This window comes from Papilio polytes, unplaced genomic scaffold, assembly GCF_000836215.1.
Source record: "Papilio polytes unplaced genomic scaffold, Ppol_1.0 DF824158.1, whole genome shotgun sequence".
In the NCBI taxonomy this organism is placed as follows: Eukaryota; Metazoa; Arthropoda; class Insecta; order Lepidoptera; family Papilionidae; genus Papilio; species Papilio polytes.
Window position 1 is genome coordinate 2,238,513 of NW_013525046.1, and position 14,808 is coordinate 2,253,320.

General features: G+C 33.5%; 1 protein-coding gene across 1 annotated transcript; it reads left to right on the forward strand.

Moving 5' to 3' along the window:
* Positions 1-8,970: 8,970 nt before the first annotated feature.
* Positions 8,971-11,066, forward strand: LOC106111578 (alpha-(1,3)-fucosyltransferase C-like). The gene is made up of 2 exons (XM_013293705.1): positions 8,971-9,931; positions 10,615-11,066. Exons 1-2 carry the CDS (start codon positions 9,024-9,026, stop codon positions 10,913-10,915), a joined length of 1,209 nt encoding a protein of 402 aa, XP_013149159.1. The 5' UTR covers positions 8,971-9,023; the 3' UTR covers positions 10,916-11,066.
* Positions 11,067-14,808: the final 3,742 nt, after the last annotated feature.

The window sequence follows — 14,808 nt, forward strand, 5'->3', positions numbered from 1 at the left end:
ACCGAGCCGCGTTGCTCCGCGAGCCGCCCTGCCTTGAGGTGCAAGTAGCGATAGCACAACTTTTATTCTCATTACATAGTTTGTTTGAGAATAAAAACATAAATATTTCAACATACGTTAATTGACCATAGAAACGTTCAATATAATTTTAGTTTAGTATTTTATACTAATTTTATTAAACAAGTTGAGGGAAATTTTTAGACTATATTTAAGAGTAAAGTTACAACTCATGAAAGTTTTGGTTAATTCACCGTATACTATTAAGCTGTGAATACTGTTAGAAATGAAAAAAATAATTGTCTTATATAACTTTAGAATACCAGTTACATCTTAAGTACAACTGAAAACTTAGAACTGAATCAATTAATACGATTCCATTCACACTAGTATCTTGTCAGTATAATTAAGGTAGAAAAAGAATCATTTCAATGTCTGCACTTATTATATTTTCTTGAACATTTAATATTTTTCTGCAGTCCGTACAAAGCAAAACCGTTACAAATGACAACTTCGTAGCGAGTACTTCCCTGTTATTTTGGAGATATCACAACAAGCAATAACACATTACTTCTCAGAAGGTAAGAGAGGGATGCAGCTATAAAAATACCCTACTCTATAACGTGAACGATAAGGACGAAGTAACGTGCAACAGTTTCATATGTCGCGACATTCACTGATGGCAATATTTTCTCACAAATAAAATCCACAGAAATTTGAACTTTAACACCATGGGTGAAAGTCGATATTTTCTATTAGAGGAATTTCTTTTAAAGCTTTGTTGGTATACTGAATGGGGAATGAAAATAAAGAGGTTTGTGTGTAAGTGCGACAAGGCAGGCACGAGATATCGACGCTGGAAGCTTACAATGCAGTAGACGCCCATTTAAATGCGCCATTTTGTTGACTGTCTCCAATTCCCGCTTAGCTCTGTACTCGATACGGGGTGAAGCGCCCGAAACGAATTATAGATTGTACATTTATTCCGTAGCGACGTAGATAGACTACGCTTTGCGTAGCTCAGGCTCGCGTCCTTTGTTTTAAAAAGCAATAAAAGTGAGCGCACAACTTTGACTAAACTATCGCACTATCGTTGTGCGATTGTCGATTGTTTCTCAGTCAATTCAACTGTTTAGTTGCACAATAAAAAATCGAGTAGTGTGCGCACTTAACCTTAGGTATCAAAGCGCAACTAAACAGTGGTGCGATACTTTAGTTAAAGCTGTACGCGCACTCTAAAGATGCAATACGAATTGAATTATTAAGTATTAAAATTAATAATAAATAAATATTCACCATCTTTTAATCGACAGAATAAGTGCGATTTAACCGAGATGTACACATAAAATGTGTAACTGTGTCATTTTTGGCGCCCTTTATTATCATTTGCCAAAAACTTCAGTTCATAAAGGAGTCTTATTCAATGTAGAGTACTTAACCTCTTGTCGGTAGATTTTATAAGGCTTCGGACATAACTTTTATTTTATGCGTAACTGTAATAATAAAAATATGACAACGCCAAATACATAAGTGATATAGTATAAATCCAAGCAATCTTAAACCGTTACATTTTAAGAAAATTGGGTTTAAACTTGATATTTTTATTAAATGAAATTTTCATCTTTTATTCCGAAATTAAAGTTTAGAAAGTCTAAAACAATCTGTGTCAATTCGGTGCACGTTCGTTGTCTAGGGTTCATGCAGATTGGCGTATACCCGACATTGTCGATGGTCGGCAAGTCCGGAGGCGTGGCGCTCCGCCCCGCCTTTGTCCACCTTTGTGTTTAGTTTCTTAATGTTGGCACTACTGATTTTATAGTTTCCTTTTGTTTGTACAGCTGTATTTTGAATAACTAATTGTTCGTTTAACGTTGGTTGGTGTTCGTAAAAAGTTTAACTATGTATAGGGTTGGTTAGATGTAATGTGTTAGATGTAATTATTTTATGTCTAATACTTGATAATAATACACGCGAAATAAATACATATTCTTCTACTTCTTGTTTCGAAAGATATATCTTAATAAGCTTTTAGATTAAATTAATCTGTAATTTATTATAAACTAGCTTTCCCCCGCGTCTCCGTCCGCGTTGTATAAAAAAAGTAGATAATAATTTCATCGAGATCAGTTTAGCCATTTACGCTACAAACTCTAACAAACAAACATCCATCCATCTAAACATTCGCATTTATAATGTTAGTTAGACATAAATCAACTCTAAAAAATTACTAAAAAAGTGTGCATCAATAGCAATTTAAATATTCCGTTGAATCTGCATATTTAAAACTCGTTGTCGCTTGTTGGGTGACAAACTTTATGGAAACTGTTCTCGCAAAATATTTGGATCGTTACAAAGGAGGTATTAGGTGGTAGCCGGGGGCGTAAGGGGGTGTAAGGCGACCATAATTTTATGTAAATGGTCGCCGACGGCGGGGACAGGGATGTGTTTCAAAGCGACAACTTTTATATGGCTTCTTAGATTATTTTTCCAGTAAATAAACGTGTACCATAGCTGTAATAATTAAATAAGATATATTAAGATTATTTCAAGTTGTTATAAATATATTAGTAAAAATCTAAGGAGAAAGTTCTTTGATTTGGAAACTACCGTAAATAAATGATGTTGTTAATATTGTCATTTGTTTACGGAATTATATTAACTCTAGCTTTCGCCTGCGACTCTGTCCGCGTGGAACTATGCTTTAATTTTATCGAGATCCATTCAGTCGTTTAGGCGGCAAACTCTAACAAACATCCATCCATCTAAACTTTCACATAGCATTGATGAGACGAAAATTTAATATTTTTTCTAAATAATTCCACTGCTAAATGTTAAATTATAACACAAACTTTTTGTAGAAGAAAGAGGTAAACGACAATCCCTATTACAATTTATGTCAAAAAGTTTGTATTCGTGTGTGTATGAAAAAGTTCGTCCACTTCGCACGACGCGGGGACCAACGCTTATTTAAAGGTAATCCCTTGCCTTGCGTAGAATTTCACTTCTTTTTAACTTACTAATATTAAGGCGGAAATACACATGCCAGTAAAACGAGGTAGTTGCATGCCAGCTATGATACTTACCAGAAGCTAGCAGGTGCCGGTAGCTTGAATATAAGTGTGCAAGCTACTGAAATATGTGTTTCCGGATTGCTGATGCATTTTATAGGGTAACTTAACAAATACATGGTTTAAATTAAACTATATTAATACGTCAGAATGCCCGTAAGGTAGGATCGGTTCCTAAAAATTAGGTAACCCAAAAAATATACACAAGCCATAATAATTATGCCACAGTAGTGCCCAGCACTCAAAGTTGATCGTGGACCTATCAGCATCACAAGCCGTTTTTTTTATTACATTTTTTTTCCTACTTAATTACTATGTCATTTTTGTTTTTCTTTTGTTACTACTGATTGTGAAGGATTTAATGTTATTTTATTTTATTTTCGGTCTAATATTTATCTGTGAGTAATTTTATTCAAGTATCTTCCCGTTGTCTTTATTTTTGTCTATGTCAAAATAAACGTACCAACTTATACTAATGCAACAATAAAAAGCGTAAACTTTCGTCCATACAAGCGTTTTATTTCTTTTTGAGGTTGCTTTTGTTTTCGTTGAGACAGGAACCAATGAGCAGAGTCAAAGGGAGGAGGCTAATTAGTGGAAGCCATCCGGGAGCGAGATTCCTCCCGTCTGCGTTGATTTAGCTTGCAGACACGACCACAAGGTTTTGTTATTGTATTTTAGAAAGCTGTTTTTAAAGCATAAAATAAATATAACGAGTAATTTGTTAATTTTACAACCAAGCTATTAAATGGTTCAGTAATAGACTGCGTTGTGAGGTTATGTTTGTTTAACCCGATGTTACATGTTTTTTAAATTGATCATAATTTAATATGAAAAATTTTGTTTACATAATCTTTTGTTTTAAGTATAAGATTATTTAATTTTATACCATAATAAACTAGCTTTTGCCCGTGACTCCGTCCGCGAGTATTAAAAAAACAAAACCAAGTAGCCTATGTGTTTTTTTAGACTATCCTCTACATCTATGCCAAATTTCATTGAGATCCGTTCAGCAATTTAGACAAACTCTAACATCCATCCATCCATCTAAACTTTCGCATTTATAATATTAGTATGCTTCACATAAGGTAATATAAACAGCCTGTCCTTTTAATAATGGCCACTCGAAAACGGCAAGGCCAATAAAAGCGAGAAATCTTTACTAGTTTTATAACAAAAAATGCGATTTGTTAAGTATATCAAAACTATTGCGACACTTGAATAACCAACTTTATTTTATTAGGACGCAACTATATATATTTTCTAAGTAAAAAAAGTTTTAAGTATTCATTATGTATGACAGGGATGCCAAAATCATTTTGTGTGCGTTACAATCGGCTATTTCTTGCACAAAGGAAGTAATCTAAATAGAAATTTGTATTAGTTTATCTTTCGCCCGCGATTCCGTTTACGTGGAATTAAAAAAATAGCTTTGTGTTCTTCCAGATTATTCCATAACTATGCTAAATTTCATCGAGGTCCGGTCAGCAGTTTAGACTACAAACTCTAACATCCATCCATTCATCTAAACTTTCGCATTTATAATATTAGTCAAGATCTTTGTTTGATTAAAATGGAGTTATAACAAATTCGACATCAGCGCCTTCAAATTGTTGTTTTAAAATTTGTTAGACTTCACCGTTTTAATTGTTCTCATAAATTCTGTTGGCAACCCTAGCAGTAATTCAATACAATACGCCACATCTATTCACACTCGTTGACACATTTATTATGTCCCCGATTAACAATCACAAAACGAAATTAGAACCCAATAATATTATTAAGTTTTTTGCGTCACTTACTCCGCGGTACAAAGATTTGATCCCCTTATCCCATACCTTGAAACTTCAAGTATTGCCACCTCGGGTTACCACCTACGTATTTATGTAAACACAATAAATATTTTTTGCACCCCTAGGGTAGTGTAGATTTAAGATGTGCTCGAGATTTATAGTTAAGATGAAATTGTAATACAATCGTTTTATTATCTCTGAATTTGTTGCCAGTGAAAATTTTATGACATTTGAAGTGTCAACTCAACATAACCTAAAAAATAGTTGTTTTTCACCTCTATAAATGTCAATTAAACTTAAATTACGATAAACGTTTACTTAATTGTAGTTTAACATTAGTTTGATGTAAGATATGATAATGATTATAATCGTAATGAATTTAAAATCGATTGGCGTTAGCTGTTCTTTTAGAAACCAAGATTATTTTACAATATTAGGTTTTTAACATTACATTTCACTATATCCAGACTAATATTATAAAGAGGAAAGATTTGTTTTCATTGAATAGGCTCCGAAACTACTGAACCGAACTTAAAAATTCTTTTGCCATTAGAAAGCTACAATTTGAAGGCTGATTTATAAACAGGGTATCAACTAGAAAGGTATGGATATGACAGAAAATAAGACATGTTCATTCTTAGCCACCCAGTCGGAACTGGGACGGATTTCTTACATAAATAACATGTTACAATGATAAAAACGCAACAGACAGTTTTACACAAATCATTTACAATTGTAACCATTATTATAATGCCGTTAATCACATTAAATCAAAACTTTCAATAACATTATCGAGGTAGGCAAGCGTGAGCATTAAGTCGGTGCTAAGTGGATTACACGGCATGTGTCGGATCCATTCACTTATGGGTTCATTCACTCATGGGTTCATTCTCTCATGTGATCATTCACTCATGTGGTTCATTGTTGGTCAATACGGTAGAAGCACGCGGTCTACTTCCTGCTCTCAAGTACTTGCATTTGATTGACTTTTTGTAATGCAATTACGATATCGCGATTGCCGCTGTGGACATTTTTTTGTTAAAAAAATATTAGTAGATTTTTGTTAATTTACTAGTTAGTATTTCCTTTACCCTTTCCAACTAAGCTGTAGGCTTGTGCTAGGATATGGTTCACGACAATAGTCGAATGGCAAGATTCGAACCCTCGACCGCAAGATCGGTAGTCCGGTAGTATCGGTACCCCAAATTAGGCTATTGGCGCGTAGTTTTATATTTATATATACTTCGAGTTTATATTTCAAAATTCAAATCCAATATTTAAACTTATGCCTGCTATAGACATTCAAATTAAAACGGTCTGAACAGTTCGTGTGGAGCGAGCTTTACTGTTATTTTGTTTTGTAATAATGAGAATTTAAATATAAAAAAAAATAATTTCTGTTCTATCGTCCTATACTTAGTATATTTCGTAGATGTTTTGTTTTTAATTTTTTTCTAGCTAAACTTTTATTACACGTGTTCACGTAATTTCTATTGACATCGCAAATTATTTCGGACATCCGTCTCAATTTTAACTTCATAAATCAATGGTATTTTTTGTAAGGAATGCAAAAACTTTCGCACAATACGCTACCGAGGGTGAACTGGTAAGCTGTTTAAATATTTATGAACTATTTACGTATTGACAAAACAAAATGGTCGACAATGGTACTCGGCCATTGTTAGGATGTTCGCAACTTTAAATCTCACACTGGGACTGAATCGCCGTGACAGCGTCATTATTACATCTTGTTGTCTCTTTCTTTCCATTCGAAAAAACAAAGACAGCAATATGTATTAATAAAAATGAGAGACCAGTGAAGTTCGACGGTTAAATCCCACTTATGAACGGTTTAATAGCCACTCGAAAGTTTCCGCGATTTTTTTTAACAAGAGTTGTAAGTGGAGTTTCATTTTACGCAAATATATTTCTTATTTGTTAAGGAAATTGAGTGGATTCTTCCTTAAATAAGATTTAATGCTCGTATATTATCTCTTATTATTATAATTTGAAAGGAGGTTGGCTTTTAATTGAAATATTATTATTAATTATTGATATGTTTCTTGTAATATTTGTACGTTATATGGTTGAGACATAACTAAAATAAATAACAATAACATATATTAGTATTATTTTATTATAAATGGTATTTGAAAAATAAAAGCAAATTAAAAGGTTGCGCATTCCGAAACTAAGCTATCGCATAACTAACTAAGTCTCGCTTTGATTCCTATATTATGTGAAGGTTCGCATACTACTTGATTTTTAGTTCTACAAAACAGTTGAATTGGCTGTAAAACAATCGACAATCGTACAACTGTCGTGCGATAGTTTAGTCAACGGTGTGTGTCCGCTTTAAAGCTGCAACAAATCAATAAAGGTTATTTTATTTCGGAACGTAATTTTGCAGCGTAACTACAATCAGGCGTGTAAATGTTCATGTAAATATTTTCAAAGCATTCATTCAGTGTTGATTGCTATTGTTTGAAACGTAGCGATGCAAAATTATTGACTATTTTACACACATACATATTTTCATTATACATTCTGAGTTACTTATTTTGTTAGGTACAATTTTATTACAGTTCTATTCAGTCTATGTTAGATTGTAGGCCCCATAGCATTTAGTTTACAAATCTATTTTATATTTCTCGATAATCTATGTCATCTGCTTCCTCTTGCTTCTTCTTTGCAACACTCATGTTTAACAGTTACTTGTAATTACATAAATTATAACACGGCTATATTCACGTGACAACCTTCGGTGTAGACACCGACCCGTCAGTGGTCCTTCTTCAGGGTGAGTGGTCACTGATAGTGACCGTCGCGACGCGATAGCGAATAAAGCCGGTAACCACTCACCCTGCAGCAGGACTCCAGACGGGTCTGAAACTGATCGCTGCCTACACCGAAGGTTGTCACGTGAATTTAGCCGTGTTATAATTTGTATAGTATAATGTCTCACGAAATTTTTACTAAGTTAATTACTTGTAATTATGTTATTTTTTTTAGAAAATGAAACATGAAGTGTGATGGAAAAATAAAACCAATTGTATATTAACATTTGATAGACCGGATCCGTCATCTGCGTCTCCTAAACCGCGAATCGATTTCAAGAACATCGGACGGACATCGATGTTCTTAAGCTCTCTTAATTCAATTACAACACTATTGTTATATCGGTTTTTGCCCTTCAGTTAACACCTCAACAATGCATTTATTTCGTCAACAATAACTGTACACACAACACAATGGCGGTCGAGTTTCGGACATGTTGAAGTCCACTCACGATGATCATTGTATTTTTTTCACCACTTAAAAGTAACTGTTAAATATTAAGACCATATTTTTAAGAAAAAGAGAACTTCGTTATTACAAAACATTCAGCCCATAAAGGCGAAATGAAGAATTTCCATTTATTTATGCTCCTATGACAATATTAAGCAATTTTTTATTTACTTATGATAGATTTATATAAACTCTAGAAGTCCAGAAGCGTTGTCTCCCATTCGAAGGTAAAGCTTTTCCATTTGCCACTGGTTTGCCTTTAAACAATTTTTTCGTACACTTATATTAAAAGAAACTGCATAAGACGATAAATTACTAATTTTCCAATAAAACTTATTGTTTTAAAATAATAAAAATATGTATTATATTACTTGTGTCCTTACTTGACTATAAAGTATGGTCACCATATTTCACAAATGGTGAATTGTTTACGCTTCAAGTGTTTATCAAGTCCTGCACCAGATACTTATCTTAATCTCGGCTTAGTGGCGCTTTAGTGTATTGTTAGGTTGTCTAAATGCGTTTCATTATGTCTTGCCAATGCCCACCTATACACAATGGCAACATTATCAATCCTTAGCTCCCACGCATTACAAAGTTACAAATCTTTTCCGATCGCATATCCGGTAGAAATTATTTATTATCTATGAAGTAAATAACAAATTAAATTATGTTACCATTTGCAAAAAATAATAATATTTCAACAAATATTTTTTTTAAATAGCAGCAAAGTGAAAATATTTTTTGGAATCATGTTCTCGGTGCCTTTAAGTTAATTTATAAAAAAAAACTATTAACGTCAAACTCAACATGACATTGTCATTTTGTAAATTTTAGTTTTTTCAGACGTCATATACCAAAAATTTATATTTTTACAATGATTTATAAAATGGAGAAAGCTTATAAAAAGAACGCATTGATGTTTTCGATTAAAAATACTATAATGTTACTTTTTATGGTGGGTACAGTAATGGGGTTGCATATATGGATTGTTTGCAAGGCGCTTTCAGTGCTTGGTGACGTCACAACCGTGATCGTGGTGAACCATGGCAGACGTTCCTTGAACTGGCCAGACGATTCTATTTACTTGTTGAATTGGGACAAACATTTAGACACGAAAAGATATCATTTTCGCTGCTGCGCCTCACCGAATTGCAAATTAACTAAAGACAGAAATTATTTCGGCGAAGATTACAAATACTTCGACGCAATGTTGTTCAGTGAAAAATATTTAGAATCAACAAATCGACCGAACAGAAGCATGAACATGTTAAATATATTTATATCGATGCAGCCAGATATTAAAAATGTTGTCTGTGACGACTATTATGACGATTTCTTCAATCTAACTTTTACTTATCGACTTGATTCCGATTTAGTGTGGAAATACTTTATCGTTAGGAGCCTTAGTCGGGATATTATAGCTCCAAGTTTATCACCTGCTTGGAATAGAAGTTTAAGCCCTGTCCCCCAAGACATAAAGTCCATTATTAAAGGAAAAACTAAATCTGTCGCTTACATAGATAGTTGCGGACTGGCGAACTTTACACAACCGTATATATCTGATTTACAAAAAAATTTAGAACCGTATTCTATTAAAATATATAGGTACAACTGTTCAAATACATGCGGGAAAGTAGCATGTAATAGGATATTTAAAAACGAATATATGTTCTACATAATATTTGAAGATATTTTCGCTGAGGATTATGTTACTATGAAAATATTACACGCGTATGCGGAGTATGTGGTGCCCATCATTTATGGCGGAGCTAATTATACCAGGTAAAATTATTTAATCTGCTCAAAAACTTTGCAACACAATAAATACATTATCCTCATCTTCTTTATCCTACTCTCGCAGTGGCGTAACAGTTTTTTGTACTCCACATAACTCTATCATACGTCATCTCAGTCATCACTCCCTTCTTGATCATGTCACCTTTCACGCAATCCATCCATCTCTAGGTCTACCTCTACTTCTGTGTCTCCACACTTATAACTAACGTTCTCCTTGTAGTATACGATTCATCCCTCCTCATAACATGCCCATACCATGTTAAACTTTTACTGTTAACTTTTTCTTCCATTGGGGTCCTACATTATTGTTTTTGCGCAGCTTTTTACGTGTAGCACCGTTAGAGTCCCCGACTATACCTTTCTGTATTCAAACCTATGATATTATCATACTTCATACTTCTTACTAATATTATAAATGCGAAAGTTTAGATGGATGGATGGATGTTTGTTAAAGTTTGTAGCCTAAACGGCTGAACGAATATCTATAAAATTTGGAATAGATATATAGGATAGTCTGGAAGAACACATAGGCTACCTGAATTTGTTTTTTTTTAGTTCCGCGCGGACGGAGCCGCGGGCGAAAGCTAGTAGTCTATGAAAGGTTCGGTGAATTGTAGAATTAAAGCCAATTTTAAATATCCAAAGCTATTTCTATTTGTCCCTTATAGATTCCTACCGCCCCATTCATACATCGATGGCCGTGCTACAAGCCCAAGTGATATCGCAAAAGTAATCAACGAGTCGTTGAGCAACTATACTAAATACGAAGAATATTTTAAATGGAGAAACCTGTACACTATTGAAGCTTATCAACCATTTTGTGATATTTGTGAAGCGTTAAAAAATAAAGTTAACAAAACTGGAAAGAAAGATTTCAGGCAGTGGTGGAATGGTAAACGCATGCAACAATGTTCAGTAACGTCTAAAAATGTTACTTATAAAATCACTGAAGATAATCAAATTCATTAAAAGAAAACATACATAAAAGTGTAAGAAAATAAGGTGAATACGGTACTGGAAAATTTTGACAGGGGCGGATTTATGTAACAAAGTAAACAAATAAACCTGAAATAACAAAATGTGATGTTAATGGAAATAAAATTGTGATAATTTCTACAAATCAATTATCTTTGATTTATATTGAAATACGCTTATATGATAATTATAAAAATATTTGTGTACATAAGTAGTTTATTTAATAAATATATCATCACACATAATACAGTAATATCGCAGAAAAAAAACAACCTCAAAATCTATTGAAAAGGTTACATTTTATCCGCTATAAAATACCCACGTTTCGATACCAGCCCTCGAAAACCGCGCGAAGCCATAAATCTCTTCGCTTTGGGAGCTTACAGAAAACTCATCAAATACGAAACTTATAAGAGTTCATTGAAACCGTTGCGGTACCGATAGTTTTCTAATCCGTCTATACAATAACATAGGTTTATTAATTTCGTATCGTTCACAAAAGCATGTTACTACAAATATCGCTACAAAGAGAGTCTTGTAATTACTGTTAGTCGACTTGTCCCGGGGGAGACGCTTACAATACGATAGTTAGGGAAGGGGGGCGTATCAGCGTTTAACGAGCAAATTATTTAGTAAATGTTGCCAAATAATAACATTAATGCGGGTAAGGGGAGCAAGACTGGGGATAACGAAAGATCGCTTTGTGTGGACCGCGATTTTTACATTTTATGTTTTAAATGTGACTGCATTGGTTAACTAGTTAAACTTTAACGAGTCATTTATTACACGGATATTGAAAAAATACTAATTTTGACGTAAACGCGTAAAAATGAACCAAATTAAACAAAATATTAGCTACTTCTCTATCGGTTAATATTATTTTTTAAGACTAAGTTAATTATCATCGTCTTAGACCTCTAAATACCATATCAGAATTAGACAATAAAAAACCAAATGATATAGCAAAAATCACGGAACCAACGAAAACGGAACATAAAGCTCTATCCACAAAATGTCAACAAGAAGGGAGTGGACCCTAATATTTTCATAGAGGGCGGCTAACCAATGAGAGCTCGTGAGTTCAGAGTCGATCCTGAATACCACATAATTGAGTGGCTCTTCGCTCCACTGATCTATTGTCAACAGTCATTACGTGCTTAATGCTCAATTAATAACAGTTTTATTGACATCTCGCTTCAGCGCACACTAACAATAACCTTCTGATTCGCTCACTGTAGCTTTTTAATTTGAATTATTTAACATTCAAATCAATGATCATTTAAAGTATAATTCTAGTTTACCCATTCCCCCCATTCAGCGAGTAGGATAATAATTAGCAAAAAATTTTAACAGAAATTTTGCTATAAATTTTATATCAGGCACTTTTATAACTTTCACTTTATTTTAGCAACTTTTGGACTAAAACTTTTTAATCATGTACTAAGGAATAGCATTTTAACAGGATTAATTTAAAGGTTGTAAATGTCGATTTAAAACATTTAAGTAATGAATATTGACGTATTTATAATTTGTTAGCCACAACTAAACTGTAACAATGATTTGAAATCTCCAAGGCAAATTCCCAATTAAATCAGTCCTTGCGTCCCTCGGCATTAAGTCTGAACGTTAACTACCCAATCTGATCAATTAAAACTTCAGCTATCCGTCTTAAAGGTACGAAATACACGAATTGTATTCATTATCAATTTAAAATAAAGTTCTTAGATACTACGTTAAATAAATTAAACAAGATAAAGTTAAGCTTAAAAGCTACTTTTATTGCTCGCGACTTCGCCCACGTGAAATTAAAATTTATAAAAAAACATGTCCTATCCTAAGTTTACTGATAACGTAGCTTTTTAATGGTGAACGATTTTTTTTAATCTGTCCAGTAGTTTTTGAAATATTCCAATACATACAAAAATACAAATCTTTCCTCTTTATAATATTAGTATAGTTAATAAACAATTTTTGTTACATCAAAAGATGTTTTTTTTTATTGCAATCTATAAAAATAATAACTAGAACTCATACACTTTATTATTCAAAATGTAAACGTTTAAAAGATTTTCATTTTAAAAATCGAAATTTAAAAACTGGCTGGAAATACCTCGAGTCCTTTACCTCGAGATAAAAAAAGTTGTCATAGTGATGGGATCCGCATCAATGATCCCTCGGGACGTTCTTCCCCACAAACGGAATTGATAATTTAATAACGTACGGAACGCGCCGCCTAATCTTCAAATTAGCAATACGATATGAATAAGTAGATTTCGGTTTTGGAACAAAGCAGATGTCGAGGGAATACGACTTAGGCCTAAGGGCGGGTGTTTACCGAATCATTAGCTAGCTAACGAAGGGTTGTACGTACAAAATATAACTCCGCATTGTTTTATTGTGTTTTTAAAAGTTCTACTCATTATTAGCTGTTCTCGTGCAGCTTCATCCGCATGAAATTATAAAAAACTTTATTTTGTTGTTTACATTTGTCAAATTCTCAACGGCAAATGTCACAATTGCCCTTATCATAGTAACGTTGCTTTCTTAATGTTGGCAACTTGTAGTTTATGATCCCTCGTGAAGGATTTTTGCAATTTATTTACTCTCTGAGTATTGATAGTGTGGAAATATACAGCCTAAAGCGTGTCGTGTGACCCTTTTTATTAAAGAAAGAATTATCAAAAAATATACTGTAATTGCTGACATCTTACGTCACAAAGCAGTGTTTGTTTACGCTTTATTAGTGTAGATAGATAGATTTCCAATAACTAATTTACGTCGAATAGAAATTAAACACCTAGTACGTAAAGTAAAGTGTTATTTTTTCTTTAATTTTTATATCAACGATAAATATGTGTAAAAGAAATGAAGTAACAAAATATTAGCATATAAATAAAGAAGTAAAGCGTAAACATTTAACAAATAATTCAATAGCACCGTAACGGCGGCAGTACGCCTCTTGAATATAATAGGAGTACATCGAGCGAGCAAAGATACGCCAATTAGGAGGGCAGGAAGCCCGCGCGCCTGCGCACCGCCTAATTGCTTCCGTCACTGTCTACCCCCCAACCCCCATCCCACCTACACCCCTCCTCACACTCCTAAGTCCCTCCCTGGCGAGAATACGATATCTCAACCGCTAGGTATACTGTTTTTTAAACAGTTTTGTGTTGTACTGAATGTTAACTTGAACAAATCTTTTACTATTCAGATATGACTTTATTTTTTAATTTCAACGCTTATGTACTGTATGTATATTTAAATAATGAGACTTATTTATGTACTGATTAGTTTTTTTACTGGTTTTAAAGTTAAATTAAAAAAAAAACTATATAGGATCACGTTTCAATTTATCTTGCAATCTTACTGATATATGCGCAAGTTTAGATCGATGGATGCATGTTTCTCTGAATTTACCTCCAAACCGCACAGCAGATGTCGCTGAATTTTGGCATAGACACTTACTAAGATTTTTTTTTAATTCCACGCAGATAAAGTCGTCGGGAAAAATCTATAATTTAGTGTTATAAAGAGCACATACACAAAATTTAATTTATGCAATCCAAATATTTTCGTAGCCGCAACAATCAAGTTACAGAATTTAAATATGATGCCATTTTTTACGGAAAAAGCATCAAAAGCGGACAAAGGTATAACAAAATGGCGAGTAGATAGAAGCCGGGTCCAGTTTCGACATTTTTCGATGTGAACCGATACCCGGAAGCAATCTGCATCGGACAATGCGGAGTGCACATTGTCCGCACGTGACCGGGTGTGCGCCTGCCCTTATTTAAAAAAAATGCATGGCGAATCGAGGCAATTAGCGACGCTATCAAGATTAACTAGTTATTGTAACGTTTATCTTAATCTATCTTCTTTGTTCAAAC